This window comes from Schistocerca serialis, chromosome 3, assembly GCF_023864345.2.
Source record: "Schistocerca serialis cubense isolate TAMUIC-IGC-003099 chromosome 3, iqSchSeri2.2, whole genome shotgun sequence".
Taxonomy (NCBI): domain Eukaryota; kingdom Metazoa; phylum Arthropoda; class Insecta; order Orthoptera; family Acrididae; genus Schistocerca; species Schistocerca serialis.
The window spans coordinates 379,155,519-379,176,375 of record NC_064640.1 but is presented as its reverse complement, the minus strand read 5'-3'; the positions used below and the strand labels follow the sequence as shown (position 1 = coordinate 379,176,375).

Genomic DNA, 20,857 nt, shown 5'->3' with positions numbered 1-20,857 from the left:
CCTTTCCAGACTGCAGTCGAACAAGTGGCACAAAATATTTAGAGGAGGTCAGGAGCAGGTCACTGACAAGGCCAGCACAGGACACTCGTGAACATCGTGAACAGATGACCATGTGACTCATGTGCACCAGTTACTGAATTCACACTGTGAAATGAGTGTTCACCTGATGTCAGAATTAATGGACTTGCCAAAAACAATTGTTCATGAGATTGTATCAGATGACTGGGCGATGCAGAAGATTTGTGCATTGTGAAAACTGTACAACGACAACATGCTGGCTCATACCACATTTGTTGTCATGGCCTACCTGATCCATATCGGTGTGAATACAGTGCCACAGCTGCCCTATAGTCCGAACATGGCTCTAATGGAATTTTCTTTTTGTTTACTCGTTTCAATGAATTTTAAGTTATTAAACCTATCTCAGCAATACTTTCTGTTACTTTCCAGACAAACATTGTATAAGAGGTAGATGCATAGCTAACAAATTTTCAGCATGCATCATGACTAATAAGAGACATATGTGCCACACAGTGTGTACTTTGAATAAAAATGATTAAAGGCTATAAGGCTATGCCAATCAAGTGAGAGGGGGGAGATAGGAGAAAGAAAGAGGAAAAGGAAGGAAGGAAGAGAATCTTCATAATAATATAATCTATGAGTGGCATCAAGAACAAAATAAGATTATTAAAACAAAACCATGTTTTCATTTCTGAGAACATCAACATTGGCAGAGAGAATAACAGTGAATAGAGAAAGAAAAATAAGGAAGAAAAGGCTAATAGTAGTAATGCATACAAGATACTGAGAAAGTAGAATAAGCGAAGAATGTCATTCTGAACTTAAAAAGTTATCACTGAGCATGAAATCAAATAGGTTTCCAGAGAAAGTTCCATATTCACAGTTGTTTACAATATAGATTACTGAGATAAGGTATCCTATGCATCTAACCAAGAGTGTTTGTAGATGGTGCTTTTATCTACATATGGTGGAATCCTAAGAAAATTCTTGTGAAATTCATGAGGATTTGAAATCAATAGTTTGTGCTATGACTAAGAGCTGTCACTTACTATTAATGAATACAAAAATAAAGTGGTTTTTGTTTTCACTATTGTTATGTTAAAAATACTTTCTGACATACAAATACAAATAACTCTTGGTTTAAACAATTTTTGGTTCCATTCACAATTTTGTTTTTCCTTTCCTCACATATGTGCCATGAAGGAGCTGTGCATAGTTGTTCTATAAAGTTCATACACAGTATTCTTTGTAAATGCAAGCACATGCATTCAGTATTTTCAAAAATGTGGATATACTCTGTGCATTTGCTATCTGTAGCATTGCAAACTGCTGCAGTGCACTCTTCCGTCATCTTAAGTTGAAAAGTGTCTAGCAACCATACAAACAGTGTTTTATTTAGTTGCAACAATGACCCTTATACAATGTGGAGATACTAATAAGCATTCTGGAATTAATAAATAGCAGCAGATACATAAAATGATGTAATATACAGCTAGTTTGCACTCACTAACAATGAGAACTATAAGATGAGAGGTCTCTGAATCTATTTTTAGTGGTGATACGAACCTTTGAGTCCCACAGGTGTGTCCGGTACTTGTGATTCATCCAGATCATTCTCAAATGTCTCAGTAGTGTGCCACTCAGTTGGTGGACTTGAACCATTTACGTTTAGAGCCCAAAGTCGCACCTGATATACAGACCGCCTGTCAAGATTTATTAGTGCATAGAGTCGCCTGTCACCAGGTGTTGTGACAGTGTCACCACGTTTGCGGTCTTTTTTACGATATCTCAACTTGTAACCTGTGATTATTCCATTCTGACTCTCTCTGGGAGGCGGTTCCCATCGTACTATAACACTCTGCAAAACAGAGAAACGTCATAACATTGATTAGCAAATGTGGCAGGAAGCCCATCAGCTTGTATCTATATGATTTTTCTAAGAAGAAGAAGAAGAAGAAAAGAAAACAACTACTTTCTAATACTATAAATCAGCAGATTTAGGAAAAGAAAAGAAAGAGAAATCCTTTTGGAACAAGCCCCCACCCCTCAATGCAGACACAAACTATTTAGCAATGATTATTGCTACACAAGGTAATTAGTTTACAACCTAACATCCAATTGATGTCAGCATCTTAACTGCTGGTGCGCCGCCACGTTGCGTAACCCTGTAGTCGGCAATGGCGGGGTCAAAGGTCAAGCGATAAGAACTTTAACATGGAACATGCTGTTGCCTCCTTGAGCCCCCGGTTCGTGATGTACCCTTGTCCGGTTCTCAGCTACACTACAGATCACTTTATTTATGAAAATACAAAGTACAATCACCAACAAACTTTACATATTCACATACTCCTTTACCTTTAATCCAAATAAATACAGACTCATTTACAGATATTTTTCTCTTACTACGAGTACAGCAACGAGGACTGTTGCCAATAAGGTCTTGTCCTCTCCTAGTCCGCTGCTTTTATCGCTTTCTTCTCTCCCTTAGTTGTGGAGTCAACCTTTCTTCCCTCTGTTACATCCCACTTGTGGGATCGGCTCGCTGCTCGTTATGCTGCCCCTGTTATCTCTTGCTTTGGCATCCACTTGCTCTTTTGAGACATTGCCTCTCTCCTTTCAGGAGTCCCAAGCACCCTTGATGCTTCACAAGGGATAACTTAATAGCTTATCAAACTATGTTTCTGATTTGACTTAGCACCTTACAAAGACACTGAAAGAGTCATACAGCACTTTAAAGGCATTTATACCTACACCCTTATATAAAGTGTTAAAGCTCAGTTTAATGCAAAGATATTTCATCTTACAGAAAGTTTCTTATTTTCTCCTGCCAACTTTGCTAACACAGAACACTCAGTTTTGTTTCATTTCTTCCTTTACTAAGATACATGCAAAAGCAACACTGTTGTATTAACCCAGCTTCACAACTCTATTACATAATGCTACCTATATTTGATGCGTTACCTACTGCAGCACACAGTACAAAAGAATGCTGACCAGTTACTTGTTTATGGATCCAAACATCAGGTGGCACAAAATACAACAACATAGAAGCAAGAGCCGGAGGTGATACCGAGTCAGCAGTAATGTCCTGGGCCAGAGTAGTGTTGCAGATCCGTAGTGTAACTAACAGCAAAGTCCAAACAGCAAAGTGTATCTAAATTTTGCTTGCGACATGATATGATGGCACTGAATGTCGAGACAAATAATACTGACTGCAGGAGCCTAACACGGCATCTGAGTGGCAGTAGAGTTGGCCATGATGGAGCCAATCACAACCAGCAGCAGAACTTGCATCAAGGGTGCTTGGGACTCCTGAAAGGAGAGAGGCAATGTCTCAAAAGAGCAAGTGGATGCCAAAGCAAGAGATAACAGGGGCAGCATAACGAGCAGCGAGCCGATCCCACAAGTGGGATGTAACAGAGGGAAGAAAGGTTGACTCCACAACTAAGGGAGAGAAGAAAGCGATAAAAGCAGCGGACTAGGAGAGGACAAGACCTTATTGGCAACAGTCCTCGTTGATGGCAAAGGTTACAAAAGATTATTCGAGCCAATCAACGAAGGCAGATCACAGCTCTAAAATGTAACTGAAAATGCTAAGTGTCTGAAGCCATCGTGTCCATGTTTGGTAAAGGGCCACAGCCGGGTGGGCGACCTGCTGAAGCAGAAGTGCAGCAGTGGGCTGTGGTGAAGGTCTGTCTGCCTGTTTCTGAATCAGTACCTCAGTCAGGAGCTCGTCAGTAAGTTTATGTCTTTCCATCTGCTGACCCATCAGCTGCGTCAGAACAGCTGCCAGGTGGTTTGTAAATGGTGACTGGAAAGGAGGGGAAACAAAAATGTACTGATTGCCATACAAAACATAGAAGACCAAGTTCCACTTTTCATAGAAACGTTCAAAGTCCAGGTGCCACTGCACTAAGGAATTCAAGGTCCTAGCACACAATCAATGTTCACAGTTCTAAAAAGTGCACAAAAAATTGTCACAGGTTGGATGATAGAACACATGCAAAGTTCAAAGTGCCTGAAGCTGAGTCCGCACTCAGCAACTGTGAGGACCGTAGTCTGAAACACACAAAAGAGATGAAATCCCGAGAAGCATGAAGTCAGTACTGTGAAAAACATCGTAAAACCAATAATCCTCATCGTCAACTGCATCACACAATACAAAAGAATGCAGAACAGTTTCCTTTTTATGGAGCCAAATGCCAGACAGCACAGAATACAACAACAACAGGGAAGCAATAACTCAAGGCGATCCTTAACCAGTAACAACATTCTAGACCAGCATAGCATTGCAGATCTGTAGCGTAACCAAGAATAAAGTTCAAACAGTTTAGTGTATCTGAACCTCACGCGCAATCCAGTACGATGGCAGTAATGTCAAGATGAAGAGTGATGACTCCAAAGATAGTCTTACAACGTATATTTATTGTAGCATCACCACTAAAGACAGTAATAACACAAATAATAGTCCCTGATCAGAGGTATATATATCTCAAAGTCTAAAATCAAACAATGGAAAATCCTGGATGGAATGTAACAATATCATGAGAAGGAAAGTTGCTACTCACCATATAGCACAGATGCTGTGTCGCAGAACTGCGAACTCATAGATCCAAGTTTCTCAGCTGTGTCACGAAAATAATTTGCATGTATTATAACAATATTATGAGAAGGAAAGTTGCTACTCACCATATAGCATAGATGCTGAGTCGCAGATAGGCACAACAAAAAGAGTTTCACACTTAAAGGTTTTGGTCAATGGCCTTTGTCAACAATAGACACAGAGTGTGTGTGTGTGTGTGTGTGTGTGTGTGTGAATTGTTGACAAAGGCCATTGACCGAAACCTGTAAGTGTGAAACTCTTTTTGTTGTGCCTATCTGCGACTCAGCATCTATGCTATATGGTGAGTAGCAACTTTCCTTCTCATAATATTGTTATAATAAATGCAAATTATTTTCGTGACACAGCTGAGAAACTTGGATCTATGAGTTCGCACTTGCCAACTGGTTCACAAAAGACAATACAATGCTAATTTTAAGTTAGTGGTGATCCACTTAAGAAGAAACCCCAAACAACAGTGCAGCAAGAAGAAAATTTGGTGTCACAAAAGTGAATGTGCACAGGTGGCACCAGATAAAGAATAAATTAAAGAAAACTGGTACAACAAGCCAAACTTTAAGGGGACTAAAGCACAGGAGGTTTCAAAGGTTTCGTGACTTGGAGGAAACATATGGTTCAATACATGAAAGAGAAACACCATTAGGGCTTCTTAATTACTCAAGAAATTATCCAAATGAAGGCATTGGAGATAAAGAAGAATTTTCCAACTGCATGTGTCTCAGAATTCAAAGCAAGTATTTGCTGGTGTGTGTGATGATGATTAAGAGAGCATGGCTTACATTACGACACAGAACTATGTTAGCTCGGTGACTTCCCATGGTGTATGACAAAAAACTCGTTACATATTAGTATCACATATTCGATTTTAGGAAACAGCATGATTATTTGCTAGGTCGTATGGGCAATGCCAATCGGACACCTTCTTATTTTGATATGCTGTAAAATGTTACTGTTGATGTGAAGGGTATTAAAAGTGTTCTTATAAGGACTTATGGCAATGAAAAGGCCAGAATGAGAGTAATGCTGGGTGCATTAGTAGACTGAAGCCCCCCCCCCCCCCCCAATATATGATTCTTTGCAGAAAACCAATACCAGAAGAAAAACTGTCTTGACTTTAGATGTCAACAACAGAGATGGATGACAAATGACCTGATACTAGCCTAGTTGAGGGTTCTTCTGAGCAAGGATACCACGCATTTTGTTGAACAGAAGAAAAATGTTGGTGCTAGATTTTTCAAGGGACACCTCACCCAGGAAGTTAAGGATATGATAGCAAAGAACAACAAATGCCTGGTAATATTCACTGGTGCATGACCTCACAACTTCAAGTAATGGATGATGCTGTGAATAGACCTTACCTTTTCAGGTTCAGCCACAACAGTGTTACAGTGAGTGGCTCCTACAAGGAGATTATGCCCTCCCTCCGGGGGGAAGTTACAGAAACCATGAATATCCATGCTGGGCCTATGGAACCTTACCACTGGGGGTAGGACCTCAAGTGAATCTATTATGAAAGGATTCAAAAAGTGCTGCATGTCCAATGCTAAGGATCACTCAGCAGATGACTTACTATCAGGGTTGCCACAAGTTTCTCCAAGTGAAATTCCCTGATTTCCAGATAAGTTTTAGCATTTTTTCCTGACAAATTTTCAGATTCAAGGGTAAGTAAAGACATAAGTTCACAAAAAAATGTAAGGACTTTTGTATTTCTAAACGTATGAGCAAAAATCGTAAGTACTACCATCAACATCTTTTGTAATGAAGTGTTTTTACATGGAGAAAGCAAACCAAATGGTATATATGTTTCATTACAACCACTGATATTATTTTGTTTCAATAGGGAAAACACATTTGGTAACAAAAATACACATTTTGTTGGAGCCGCAAGACAGATTTAAAATACATTCACAGCGTTCAGAAAAAAAACTCAGAAAAAAGTAGGCCTCTTGAAAGCAACGTATAAGGTGGAGAAGAGTTTTGTAAATCAACACTATAGGTGACCGCCAATAAAATGTTGGTTCTACTATGTTCGTTACTGTCGGTTATTACCCACTGTGTTATGTGTATTATTCTATCAGTATTGTGTGATTTTTCTTTCAATGAATACATGGCACACAAACTACCAACGACAGCCACAATTTTCTTCTTCTTACCATCCATACTTTCTAATATAGCAACTCCTTTCAAAGTGCCAAAATGTACTAGAACAAATAAAATGTTTATAAAACACCACACTGTACAATGTACTTGTGCTGAGTCGGTTGTAATTTCTGAAATCCATCGCCCGTGGCCTCTGGCCTGCTGAGGAGCACCACAGTCCTGGGTCCATGGATAAACCATGAAAATACACCGCATTATGCCACACACAGACAGACAAAGCCTGCGGGCAGATTGGTAAGACTAAATCTGACAGGCAGCGCTCTCACATTAGTGGGAAACTATGGGCTTCAGATTGGCAGGCCCAATCCATTACAGATATCCACAGAAATGGCCTGTGGTTTTCGTCCATCATGGAAGTCCACTAGTGTAGCCAGCTATTCACATGTCACAGGCACCATGTTCATGAAATGAGACCACAATGATCACCCACTCAACAGGTAACTTGTGCAAATACTCTGAGAATGAATACTAATGAGGATAGGTTTGCTGAGCCACAGACAGGCACATAAAAAAGACAATCACATTATCACAACTAAATTTTTGGCCATAGCCTTTGTCAGAACACTAGAGCGCATACACATTCATGCAATCACTCAGACTCATGCACACATGACTGTTGTCTCCAGCCGCTGTGTCAACAATCTCTGAGAATCAGAATCAAACAAACCACTCCTCATGCCTCCCTGCCCCTCATCGGCAGTTGCTAGGCTAGCAGCAAGTAATGGTGGCAGCACTGACTGCAAGGTGAGGGGAGGGATGGGAAGGAGAGAAGCAGTAAGAATGAGAGAGTAGGTAAGCAGCACATATACTCAGCTGCGCCCAGCCAGCGGTGAGGCATAACATCTCAGCAAACAAACAATTTCCTGATTTTCAGAACTTGTGGTAACCCTGACTATCGAAGGAGTGTTAGGCAGGAAGAAATGTCAGTAGGTTTTCAAATGAAGATAGTGAGTGATACCAGTGATGAAGACGATGATTAAAACTACCAATAACACAGAGCTAGTGAGCAACACAGGAAGTGAAAATAAAAATTGAGGTAAACCTTCTTTTTCTTTATGTCTCCTTTTATTATCAAAATCTAAACAATCAATGAATGGCAGAAGTTTAGACTAAGTATAATGCCAACTTTTCAGTGACATACTTTAGATCCATAAAATAGTTACTAATTTTAATTAGTAGGACTATGTTAAAAATAAAAATGTTCTCAAGAGGCCTCTTACAAAAAGGGCGTCATGTTATGTTTAGGGTAGTCTTATACTTAGGCAAATATGGTTTATGAATGATAAAAATATAGGTAAAAACATCTGAACTTGTTTTGTAGACTTTAAAAGTGAACCATATGAACACACACAGTGGATCATAGAGAATCAAGCTTCAGGTGTTTCTTCAATCCAAAATGTTCACCTTCAACGATAAAAACACCATTAAGGGGGTAGGACGTCAAATGGACCGACTTGGAGCAGTAAAGGCACCACAGGACATTTTAATTTCCACTGTCTATACTTTTACAAAAAAATTCATAAAACTTTGTCAGCATGACCAGGAAGGATTCAGAACTCATACTCATAGCAGTGGAAGTTCGAAAACATAATGAAATAATTTTTTTTACATGTGAAATTTCATCATTTTTTTCACTTACTAATGGCAGTATTTGTTGCTATAGGTACACTTTTCTTCATAAGTAAGAGAGATTCTTTGATGAATTGTGCACAGCATACAAAACATACTTAAAGGTGTATGAAACTCTAGAATTTTCGAAATCTATTAAAAACTGTGGTAAAAATTGAGGTAATTAACTATAAAATTTGTGTTTTTCCTAAACATGAAGTTTAAAATATAACAGTTCATACGTTTGTTCATAAATTAAATAAATTATAGAGTTTCATACACCTGTGAGTATGGTATGTATGATGTGCTAAATTCATCGAAGAATCTGTCTAACTTATGAAGAAAGTGTACATATAGCAACAAATGCAGCCATTAGTAAGTTAAAAAATGATGAAATTACACACGTAAAATTTTTTTATTTTGTTATGTTTTCGAACTTCCACTGCAATGAGTGTGAATCCGGAATCCTTCCTGGTGATGCTGACAAAGTTTTATGAATTTATTTGTAAAAGTATAGACACTGGAAATTAAAATGTCCTGTGATGCCTCTCCTGCTCCAAGTCGGCTCGTTTGATGTCCTACCCCCCTTAACGCACTAATACATCACTAGACGATATACCCCAGCATTAACAGACATATATATTCTGGTTCACAGAGGAACTTTCGTGTTGAGGTCCTGTTTTCTATAGTTTTATTATCCAATCTGTCATTTCATACGTGTTAACCCGACACTACCCATGAAATATCATGACAATGTCAATGAGAAAGCAGAGGAGGAGCAGAGAGCGAGGGGGAGGGAAGATGGAGGAGGGTGGGAGGGGCGTGCTAGGGTGGGTGAGGTGGAATTGGGGCAGGAGAGGGAGTAGGGAGAGAGCATTGGAGAGGGGGTAGGGAGAGTGCGTTGGAGTGGGGGAGTGGAGAGGATAGGGGTAGGGAGGGTGACATGGAGTGCGGGATGGGAAGAGTGAGGAGGATAATGGGAGGGAGGGGAGAGAAGGTAGGGAGGGGAGGGTGAGGGGAGGGGAAGCATAACTCACCTATGCCTATGGATACTGGCACTGTTAGCTGAGAAAAATCTTATCATCTTAGTGTAATCAAAACCGTCATAGTACAACAAACATATCATACAATATTATGAAAAGGAAAGTTGCTACTCGCCATATAGCAGAAGACAAGCACAAGAAGAAGACTGTCACAAATAAAGCTTTCGGCCAGTAAGGCTTTCATCAAAAATAGACCCCCCCCCCCCCCCCCACACACACACACGCAAAGCCGCAGTCTCAGGCAACTGGAGGCCACACAGCAAGCAACAGCACCAGTGCATGATGGGAGTGGCGACTGGGTGAGGATAACGTGGAGGCTGGGGCGGGGAGGGGGAGGGACAGAATGGTGGGAGTGGCGGACAGTGAAGTGCTGCAGGTTACACAGAGAGCTGGCAAGAGGTAGAGGGGGCGGGGGTAGCAGAAACGGAGAGAACTAAAATGACTCGGTGGGATGGTGGAATGAGGGCTGTGTAGTGCTGGAATGGAAATAGGGAAGGGGCTGGATGGGTGAGGACAATGACTAAAAGTTGTGGCCAGGAGGATTATGGGAACATAGAATATATTGCAGGGAAAGTTCGCACCTGCGCAGTTCAGAAAAGCTGATGGTGGTGGGCAGGATCCATATGGCACAGGCTGTGAAGCAGTCATTGAAATGTAGGATGTCATGTTTGGCAGCATGCTCGGCAACAGGGTGGTCCACTTATTACTTGGCCACAGTTTGTCTGTGGCCATTCATGTGGACAGACAGCCTGTTGGTTGTCATGCCCACATAGACTGCAGCTTAGCTTGTATATCACATGACTGGTTTCACAGGTAGCCCTGCCTTTGATGAGATAGGTGGTATTAGTGACCGGACTGGAGTAGGTGGTGACAGGAGGATGTATGGGACAGGTCTTGCATCTAGGCGTATGAGTTATAATGTAAGGAATTGGGAGCAGGGGTTGTGTAAGGATGGACGAGTATATTGTATAGGTTCGGTGGAGGGCGGAAAAGCACTGTAGGAGGGGTGGGAAGGATAGTGGGCAGGACATTTCTCATTTCAGGGCAGGACTAGATGTAGTCGAAGCCCAGGTGGAGGATGTAATTCAGTTGCTCCTGTTCCGGGTGGTACTGAGTTACGAGGAGAATACTCCTCTGTGGCTGGACAGTGGCACTTCGGGAGGTGGTTGGAGACTGGAAAGATAAGGCATGGGAGATTTGCTTTGTACAAGGTTTGGAGAATAATTAGTCTGTGAATGCTTTAATAAGACCCTCGGTATATTTCGAGAGGGACTGCTTGTCGCTGCAGATGCGATGATCATGGGTGGCTAAGCTGCATGAAAGGGATTTCTTGGCAGGTGGCAGCAGTCATCTGTTTTTGATGAAGGCCTCACTGGCCAAAAGCTTTATTTGTGACAGTCGTTTTCTTGTGCCTTTCTGTTACTCAGCATCCCTGCTATATGGTGAGTAGCAACTTTCCTTTTCATAATAATGTTATGTTCCATCCTGGTTTTTCCATTGTTTGAAATACATCATACAATGTCATGAAGTACATTTTGAGAAAGAGCACAGACTGTGTTTGGACACCAGATTTCATTTTCATAAAATACAACAAGAATTTTACAACTTTACAGTGGAAAACTGTCACTAACTACAATTTTGGACAAAATCAATCCATATCATTCATGAGTAGACCAATGAGAGTCCGTACAAACAGCCATACACTGTGGTGGTGGCCGTGACAGCATTATTATTATTATTATTATTTTTGTTGTTGTTGTTGTTAGTAGTAGTAGTAGTAGTAGTAGTAGTAGTAGTTGTTATTGTTGTACCAGTTGTACTGCATTGGTTAGTAACACTGAGCAGAAAACACAAGACAAAGCTACCACAAGTAGTGAAGCTATAACACTTTTACAGTTCACTAGCAAATGCGCACAACATAGCTGCTCTTCACAGAAATAACAATTAAATTTGAAATCAAAAAGTGGGTGAGAGAGAGAGAGAGAGAGAGAGAGAGAGAGAGAGAGAGAGAGAGAGAGAGAGAGAGAGAGACATACGGTAGAACTGCTTGCTTCCAGTGTGACGTTTTGGGGTGGCTCTGTTGGCACATCAGACAATGTCCTTGCTGTTTTCTCTTCTGTACTTGACCCTGGGCCATTCTGATTAACGGCAACAACCCAAACACTGTACTCGGTAAACTTATTGAGATCTGTCAGCTCATACTGCAAGTCTGGTGTAACAATGTGGTGCTCTTCTACCGAACCTTCCTGAAAGCATAACTGATTATGTCACAATAAATTTCATACATCATCTTATAAACATATTCATACATTATCCTATAGTAAAAGTGAGATATTTTTTAGCTCTTGTGGTCTAAATCTACAGATACACTCTGCAAATCACTGGAGAGTCCTTGGTGGACTTTACAAATGCACTGCCCATACCCAGAACTCTTCTAACAAATTTAGGTCTTCCATTTGCTTTACATACTACTTATTTCATGTGTTCACCAATTTTGTATCTCTTCTTAGTATTAACCCTAAAATATTTGAATGATGTTATGTACTCTATGAGTTTTCCACTAATTCTGCAATTTGATACTCTTTCTTTGTCATGGGCATTACCTTGCACTTACCATGTGCAGGAGGGATAGTCTGACTTTTAACTATCACCACAAAAAATAAAGTTAGTTAGTTTGTTTGAAATCCTAGTAAATACTGAAATCTCTACGCTGAAGTGCTGCAGAACGTTGGGGGATGGTGCTGGTGGTGGTGGTGGGAGGGGGGGGGGGGGGGAGGGGGGGGGATCGCCCACTGATACACTGGAGTACCATGCAGTAATTGGTTTCCAGCAGCGACAAAAATATAGCTGTATTAGACCATTTCAGATGAATTATTTAGTGTCAGTGGGTGAGAGATCTGGAGAGTGTGCTGGCCAGGGCAACAGTCATACTCTCTCTGTATCAATTTATTCAATTTATGTCAGCACAACTTGCGCAACACACACCCTTACATTGTCTTGCTGAAAGATACTGTCACGGATATCTCAAAGATAAGGCACAACCTCCAGCCTAAACACGCCAGAAATGCAGCAGCTGTTGTACAAACAATCAGCCATGTGAACAACAGAGCTACGTGACTGTGTAATGCACCCAACACCAATGCATACCATCACACCAGGTGTTGAACCTGCATGATAATAACAAATGCAATATGGCAACATTTGTTCTCCTTAAGAGCCTCCAAACAAAGATATATCGACCGTGATGCTGTACGTAACACTGGATCTAATGTGAAAACATGAAGAAGTGCCACTCCTGCTCATTGTTAGAGCATCTCTCTTGGCTGTTGTGTCAAGGGAAATCACAACAATGGCCACTGTGTCGACTATCCATGACTCACTGTCACACTGTCTGTGTGTATATATTTCCTAATACAAACAAGCCCACTTCCTGACGCATAATCTCAGAAACAAACAATGTTCATCTGTGATTTCTGAATGAGAAAACAATTGCACAATCTCTCCTTACATACAGAATGTAGATGGCATTACTCCCCACCTAGTTTCTGGGGTTATGCTAAAACGCGTGTCAGTTGCATATTGAAGCACACATCATATTTCATGCCACTTTGATGGCTGTTATATGGCTCCTTCATGGTGTTGTGATTTTAATGGCCACCAGGATTTTTTTTTTAATAACAATTATTATCTTGACCAGTGTCACATACATGAAAGTTCTTCTTGATGGGCTCTAAGGAACATGATGAAGGAAATCAAAAAATGACTTCTGAATAATGCTCATGACATATAATATTGACTCATGGCAATGACAGGAATTTAGACCACCAGGAAAGAAAAAATATCCTGTAGCAGAAATGGAGAGCTTGATCATATAAGGCCAAGCAGATGGCACACATAATGAGAAATCTATTTCCTTTGAAATGTTCACAATAGTAAGGAACTAGTTGCAGTGTCATAGTATTGCAGAAATGTTTATTGATCTTTAACTATGTACTTATGCTGCAACAAGTTTATTGAAAATCACACAACTCATTGGAAATGCTTGAGTAATTTAAAGTACTCCACCATCAGGTAAAATACAACAAAGAAAAAGGTATTGTGCAGTAGAAGAAGAAATTCAGATTAGTGTTGACTTAAATCCATCCTACTTTGAAGGCAAACACCCCTACCAAACATATCTGATAAGCAGTGGCAAACTAGGGGGAGGGGTGTACAGGGTGGGGTAGGGTGGAGTGAGGAGGAGTTGGGCAGGGGGAGGGGGAGGGGGAGGCAGGGCAGAGGTGGCAGCCCACTGAAGGCCTCTAGTCCTGTGGAGCCTCCAAATTTCGAGGGTCTTGGTATCAGAAGACCCCTCCAGGACCATAACATTTTTCATCAAATCCCAAACAAGGCCAAAACATGCAAATACACTTCTCGGGTTTGCTGATTGTATTGTATAATTCGTGCAATATCACTGCAATTGCTCAACATCATCAGGTGGTGGTAGCTGATGCTGTCACTGCCGCAAAGTGCAGCTGACAATAATCGTGAGTCCAAATCTATCATTCCAGGAGCAGGCAATAAGCATGCGCAGGAAGATGCTCGTAGTCGGGAGGAAAGCAGTGCTCCTAGTGCCCCCTGCTGGGAGCCGCAGGAAGGCCATCCGAGTGCATGTGCTATGGGCAATGACTGTGCTGCCAGACGCTTCTGTGGTTAAAGGCTGAATTAAATCTCAGTAGTTCATTGCGTTGCATGATGAATCGGAAGTTCTTGTTTTCCCTGCTTTCCTTTAATGGCAGCCAATGCTGGATTCCAGGCAGTGCTTGGTTGAAAACCAGATTCCCTGTTGATAAGATTGTCCTCCGTACAGATATGTATGGCCTCCTTAACAACACAGTCCCAGAAAGATGACGCTGGGTATAAAATTTCAGTCTTTTCGTAAAACATACAGTGTTTTGTGCCTGGACAATGCTCTGCTACTGCAGATTTATCAGGTTGCCCCAGGCATGTATGACGATGGTGTTTGATGCAATGCTCCTGCACGGTTTGGCATGTCTGCCCAATATAAGATTTTCCACATTGGCATGGGATTTTATACGTTTTCCTAAGGCCAAGGTCATCTTTGACTGAGCACAATAAATTCCTCAATTTTGCTGGTGGCCGAAAAACACACTTAATGCCATGCCTTTTGAGAATTCTTTTTTATTCTTCAAGACATGCCACCAAAATAGGGCAGGAACTCTGTTGCAGTGGGTACCTCCGCATCTCCATTTACATCCCTGCTTCGAATTTGCTTAATACGGAATGCATCGCGTATCTGCCTATCGGAATAGCCATTCTGTTGGAATATCATTCTTGGGTGTTGTAGCTTACCAGGTAGACTCTCGGTATCTGAGACTGCGTGTGCTCTATACACCAAAGAGCGTAATACGCTACACCGTTACACAGGGTGATGACAACTTGCAGCCTGCAAATATAGCTCCGTATGAGTTGTTTGCGATAGATGCTACGTCCCAGTGTACCGTCAGCTTTTCTTCTGACTACGATGTCCAGGAATGGTAAAACGCCATCCTTTTCCACTTCCATTGTGAATTGTATATTGGGATGGAGCGAGTTCAGATGCTGGAGAAACACATGTAATGTCTCTATCCCATGGGGCCACACCACAAAAGTATCGTCTACATACCACCAGAAGCAGGAAGGTTTGAGACATGCCGACTGCAGTGCTTTTTCCTCAAAGTCTTCCTCAAAGAAGGTGGCCACCATGGGAGATGGAGGACTTCCCATGGCAACACCATCCACTTGTTCAAAATAAGTTGAGGTAAGCACCTGTTTATATAATGCCACAATGTCTTTCTCAAACTGGCTGCTGATAAGCTCTAACAAGTCCTCTAGAGGTAGTTTTTTGTGGAGTGGCCCCACAGAAGTTTGTTTATAAACAATTATGAAGCAAATAATGACAACACTAACAAATAATCAAAGGTAAATAATGAACCATGTAATTTTAGGAACACGGTTGGCAAGAACAGTTCACTATATATATGTAGCATGTCACAGTCACATAATAAAAGTGCAGAAATACTGTGCATGGAATGGTTTCTGTGTTTCTCTGACAACTGAACTCACTCCATGCCAATATACAATTCACAATGGAAGTGGAAAAGGATGGAATTTTACCATTCCTGGATGTCATAGTCAGAAGAAAATCAGATGGTACAATGGGACCTAACATTTATCGCAAATCAACTCATACAGAGCTATATTTGCAGGCCAGAAGTTGTCATCACCCTGTGCAACATGGTAGTGTCTTACGCTCTCTGCTGCATAGAGCACATGTGATCTCAGATGCTGAGAGTCTACCTGGTGAACTACAACACCTAAGAACGGTATACGAGGCTGAGTCAAATGAAAACCTTAAATATTTTTTAAAATATTATGTATTGTGCAGAAGTGGTACACAGCTGTATCACTTTTCAACACAATCTCCTCCACACTCAATGCAAGTCCTCCAGTGCTTACAAAGTGCATACATTCCTTTAGAAAAAAATTCTTTTGGTAGTCCGCGCAACCACTCATGCACCGCGTGGCATACCTCTTCATCAGAACGGAACTTCGTTCCTCCCATTGCGTCTTTGAGTGGTACAAACATATGGAAATCACTTGGGGCAAGTTCTGTTGAGTGTGGTGGATGAGGAAGACACTCAAAATGCAGGTCTGTGATTGTTGCAACTGTTGTACAGGCAGTGTGGGGCCTTGCATTGTCATGTTGCAAAAGGACACCTGCTGACAGCAATCCATGTCACTTTGATTTGATTGCAGGCCACCACAGATGATTTTTTAGATCTGTGTATTATGCACTGGTGACAGTGGTCCCTCTAGACATGTAATGCTCCAAAATGATGCCTTTTTCGTCCCAAAAGAGAGTCAGCATAACCTTCTCTGCTGATGGTTCTGTTCGAAACTTCTTTGGTTTTGGTGATGAGGAATGACGCCATTCCTTGCTCGCTCTCTTCGTTTCCAGTTGGTGGAAGTGAACCCAGGTTCTGCCCCCAGTGATGATTCTTGCAAGGAAGCCATCATCTTCTCGTTCAAAGTGCCGAAGAAGTTCTTCACAAGCATCAACACATCGTTGTCTCATTTCAGGAGTCAGCTGCTGGCTCCCATCTTGCAGACATTTTGTGAAACTGGAGCACATCATGCACAATGTGATGTGCTGACCCATTACTGATCTGTAAACATGCTGCAATGTCATTCAGTTTCACTTGGCAGTTTTCCTTCACTATGGCTTCAACTGCTGCAATGGACGAGAAGCACCTTCCACTGAAGTCACACCATCTGCGAACTTGCTACTACATTGGTGGACTTGCTGCTGTGACAAACATACATCACTGTAATGAGCCTTCATTCATTGATGTGATGAATTTCAATAGGTTTCACACCTTCACTACGCAAAAACCGAATAACAGAACGCTGTTCTTCCCTGGTGCAAGTCACAAGTGGGGTGGCCATCTTTATACTGATACTGTGACAGTACGTGTGCATCTGCACTATGCTGTCACCTACAGGCCATTCTGCACACTGTTTATAGCACGCTTACCAACTTACAGGATAACAGCGCAAATTTCGATTTGTTATTACAAATTTAAGGTTTTCATTTGACTCACCCTCGTGCCAACAGAATGGCTATTCTGATAGGCAAATATGCCATGCATTCCGTTCTAAGCAAATTCGAAGCAGAGATGTAAATGGAGATGCGGAGGCACCCACTGCAAAAGTGTTCTTGCCCGATTTTGGCAACATGTCTTCAAGAACAGAAAGAATCCTCAAAACGCATGACATTATGTTGGTTTTTCGGACACCAGCAAAGTTGAGAAATTTATTGTGCTCAGTCAAAGACAAACTTGACCTTAGGAAATGATGCGTGTATGAAATCCCGTGCCAATGTGGAAAATCTTATATTGGGCAGACATGCCAAACCATGTAAGAATGTTGTGTTGAATTATCATATATGCCTGGGGCAACCTGATATATTTGCAGTAACGGAGGATTGTCTGGACATGGGACACTGTATGTTTTACGAAAAGACTGAAATTTTCCCCTGGGGGACATCTGTCTGGGACTGTGTTGTTAAGGAGGCCATACATATCCATTCGACAGACAATCTTATCAACAGGGATGCAGGTTTTCAACTGCCGTTAAATGAAAACACGGAAAACAATAACTTCTGATTCATCACACGACACAACACACTACTGAGATTTAATTCAGCCTTTAACCTTAGAAGCGTCTGGCAACGCAGTCATTGCCCACAGCACACATGCTCGGATGGCCTTTCTGTTCCTCCCAGCAGGCAGCACTTGGAGTGCCCCATTCCTCCAACTATGAGCGTCTTACCGCGCATACGTGTTGCGTGCTCCCAGCACGATAAATTTCGACGACGATGTGTGATTATCATCAGTTGCACCTTGCAGCAGTGACAGCAGCAGCTACCACCACCTGATGATATTGAGCAGTTGCATCGTTGAAATATTGTGCGAGTTACACAATATGACACAGCGGCAAATCTGAGAAGCGTATTTGCAACAAGCAAGGCATTAAAAGTCACAACAAGGCCAAAATATGTTCAATAAATAAGAGGCAGTTAGGTGTAGGAGGCCCCATATATATGAAAAATATAAACTTAGGTACCTATCTACCCATTATAAGGCCAGAGCATTTGTCAATGTCAGTGTTCAGAATTGTTAGAACTTTTGTAAAACATTCCATGGAACTTAAAAACTGTAGAATGATAATCAGTTGTTTGCTAAACAAAATTATTTTACATGAAACACTCTAGTTGTAGCACTGGAGAATCTGGTGGAAATTTATGATGAGTTTGAGAAGGAGCAGGTGCTGCAAGAAATAAAAAGGCATCGTAGGTATCTACATGCAATGAATATGAGTGTAGATGATGCTGCTAGGTGGACAGCCCAGGATATCCTTTAGTTTATAATTAAATGGGACTTCAGTGAATCCTTACTCTGTACACCACTTACAAATCCAAAATTCTTGAAAATTTGTGTCTCAGTCACATTTTGCAAAAGTTTCTCTTAACTGAAAGCAATAAAAAATTATCTTTGTTCTACAATGAATCTGGAACGACTACGCAATCTGTCCATTTTATCAACTGAAAAAAAAGTTTCAAATTAAATAAATTTCAGGCATTATTGCGAATTTCAGTAAAAATAAAGGCACCAAAACATCTACTATAATAATATCAATAATAATTACTATCTTGTGCCAAGATCAGGAAAGTAACTCATATTATAATTGTACAAGCCTTGCTTCCAGACAAATAAGATCAAAGGTACTTTGCTTATTCTATTATTTATTATTTCTTTGTTTTCTACCTGATGGTGGTTATGCTAAATGCTGATTTGTATTCTAAGTTTCTCACCAATAACTTTAAATATGTATATTACAATTACTAGAATGTAGAGTACAAAGATAATAAATAGTTTCTTTTTTCCTCAACCATTACATCTATATAATCATTTTTACAAAATTTACACTACAGACAGATCAAGTTCTAAGCAGATCAAGGGTCTCATTTAGTTTTGTTGCCCTGGACCTCAGAAAGGTTTAGTCTGCCTCTGATGGTAAATATATAGATTTGCAGCATTGGTCTTGTGTATTTTGTCAGACATCTTACATGACACTTCTGGCAGAACATAACATATTTCTAGTAAACTGCTTACCCACTGTCACTGAGTTGATCAACTCATGAAACCTGTCACAGTATCAGGGCACAGCTCAGGGTCATAAAACAGTTGCATTCTTAATTGCATACTTATATACCACAACAAATAATTCTTTAGTAAAACACTTATTTGGTGCTGAGGTAGTATCAGCTTTTCATTTTAACCATTATTTTTGTAGTGGGGATTGCATCTCTCTCAGATATGAATACGGGCAAGAAGTTTGTTTATAAACAATTAGGAAGCAAATAATGACAACACTGACAAATAATCAAAGGTAAATAATGAAGCATGTAATTTTAGGAACACGGTTGGCAAGAACAGTTCACTATATATATGTAGCACGTCACAGTCACATAATAAAAGTGCAGAAATACTACGCATGGAATGGTAGCATCTGTCCAAATGAACAAACTTATTTCTTTTGAACAACTAGTATGTACAGGATATAAAGTTGAAATGAATATCAATCAATACTGCTTATTTCAGAATTCCATATTACTGCACCTGCATGTAAAACATCTTGTAGTGCTGTACAAGCCCATTTGTCAGATCTGGTGGTTGCCATTGAACAAGAAGACTTGTAGGACTCGTTGCAATCACTGTTAGGCCCCTGGGAGGTCCTGGTACATGCACTTCAGCTTGAGTTTTCACTCTTAAAATATCTGAACTTGCACCAGGTCCATGCTCATTATATGCCACAACACGGAAATGGTATAATTTGTCTGGCATCAGTCCAGGTATGTTGACTTCCTCAAGTCGTGATCGTGTTGTATTCATTATGCGTTCCCTGAAATTAAACTGTTTGTTGTATAACAATGTGACAGATAAATATTAATATGTTCACTGAAGAAATCTAAAACTTCTAACTGTACTTATGTTCACAATTTGAAATATGAATAATGGTAAAAGGCTCTCTAATAATGGTGCTGTGTCACAAATCCGGCTGAACATATAAAAATGATTTTTTCCTTGTTATGTGCTGCAATGTTGCATTTAAACAAGAATGCTCAACAGCCTAAGATAATGAGAAATACTAATTCAAAAACACAGTATCATAAAATGGAATTTTATTACAACATGTGTTTCATCTGCCATAATACTTCAAATCTTGTTTTGCTCCAATGGTCAATTTTATCTTAATACTAGCTGAGTATGCAGGATTGCCCAGGTGTGTATTTATTCTATTTCTATTAGCCCATCTTGCTATTCTATGAAGCCTTGAATATGAAACATTAACAGTAGAGTAACTGATTTTGTCCATTCGATGTTTTCAATTCAGATTGCTCCCTGGACTGTTTGTGCATGCTTACTATGATTTTGTAGCACTCTGGACTTTTTGGCTAGCCATTCAGTTTGCAAACTCTGCCAATGATTGACCTGTTTGTTGCATCAGTCTCTGTGCTGCTGCCATTGTAACTGATCATATACTGTGTTCTATCTATGCACAGTACGATAGAAAACAAAAATAGGCACAATAAATTCAGCAACTGAGCTTTTTTAGTACTAGTAGTGTAATGTTCAATCAATGTCGATATAATTGCAAGCAAAACAATATTGATGGCAAGAGATAATATCGCCATTGATGATAAATAGTCATTTACTCTATATGAAAGAATCACAAGTCCTCACATCAATCTTAATATAAGGCAGATTAGCCAAATAAAACTCTGGGATAACAAGTTATT

The 20,857-nt window shown here is 40.5% G+C and overlaps 1 protein-coding gene across 1 annotated transcript in view; it reads right to left on the bottom strand.

Moving 5' to 3' along the window:
* Positions 1-20,857, bottom strand: part of LOC126470211 (neogenin) — a 242,885-nt gene that overhangs the window by 127,340 nt on the left and 94,688 nt on the right. Inside the window, exons 10-12 of the mRNA XM_050097890.1 lie at positions 19,677-19,959; positions 11,490-11,699; positions 1,588-1,879 (exon numbers count right to left, since the gene is read on the bottom strand). Of these exons, the coding sequence (XP_049953847.1) occupies positions 1,588-1,879; positions 11,490-11,699; positions 19,677-19,959 (785 nt within the window). The remainder of the gene's footprint in view (positions 1-1,587; positions 1,880-11,489; positions 11,700-19,676; positions 19,960-20,857) is intronic.